General features: G+C 49.6%; 1 protein-coding gene across 1 annotated transcript in view; it reads right to left on the bottom strand.

The window, feature by feature from the left end:
* Positions 1–962, bottom strand: part of LOC308072316 (pinopsin-like) — a 47,672-nt gene that overhangs the window by 30,672 nt on the left and 16,038 nt on the right. Inside the window, 1 exon segment of the mRNA XM_080408976.1 lies at positions 4–330. Within this exon segment, the coding sequence (XP_080265102.1) occupies positions 4–330 (327 nt within the window).

Raw genomic sequence — 962 nt, 5'->3', positions numbered from 1 at the left:
TTATGGCAGCCAGCAAAGGAGAAAGAAAATTGCCATTGTCACCACCACAGTGACCGGGATGCGCTGCTCCTGGGTCTGTCCCGTCCCTTTGCTGCTGCTGCTCACCTGGGTGGGAGAGAGGCACAAGTCTGCTGTTAGCACCGCTTGTGCTGGGAGCAGGTGGTGATGCACGGGAGCTCCTGGAGTGGCTGTGCTAGGGACAGGGTTGGCAGCATCATCTGGAATGTTGCTGGCTGGAGAAGAGCCAGCTGATGTGGGCAGAGTTTGCATGCAAGGTACCCAAAGCGTGTGCGGAATAGTTGGAATAGGGTTAGTGATAACGCTGTTCATCTAGAATAGCCTTCTCCAGCTTTCTCTAAATCACAGCATCTAATCTGAGAATGCTGGGCAGGAGGGGAGAAGGGGAAGCCTGCCTTGGGCTAACTGGCCCTGGAGGACAGCTGGACCCAGTGCTCCCAGAAAGACTGCTTGTCCGAGTCCTGCTGGGAGTGATGCATCCAGCCACGGATGAAATGCTCCATACCCAGGGGCACTGAGGCAGGACAGGAGACAGGCAAGACCATGAAGAACAAGGGGTTTGGAGAATTTTCTCTCCTGAATCTATTGGAAAAGTCAGCAGTTGAATTCAGCTGATTTATAACAGGCTCCTTCTCCGCACTTGGGGCTCATGCGTACTCCAAAGTAAATCACACTGTGTATAAATATAGCTGCGTCATCCCTCACCCTTGTTTCCTAGTTTTCAGTATGTTTTGAAAATTGGACCTTTTACTGATCGCAGTGCAGATATTACACAATAAAGTGCTGCAGTAAGCATGAGAAACTAACCATTACGAGCAGTTTTAGGGGGAATCCAGTGGGATGTATTTGTGTGCTGGAAGTCACCTTGAGACTAATTAAAAAACCCAACCAAAACTGTTCAAAAAGTAGAACATATCTGTAATTGCCTGCTGAGGGAACTCGAA

The sequence above is a fragment of the Falco punctatus genome, assembly GCF_963210335.1.
Source record: "Falco punctatus genome assembly, chromosome: 13".
NCBI classification, from domain to species: Eukaryota; Metazoa; Chordata; class Aves; order Falconiformes; family Falconidae; genus Falco; species Falco punctatus.
Note: the sequence above shows the minus strand (reverse complement) of the source record. Positions and strands in the feature narration are given on the sequence as shown.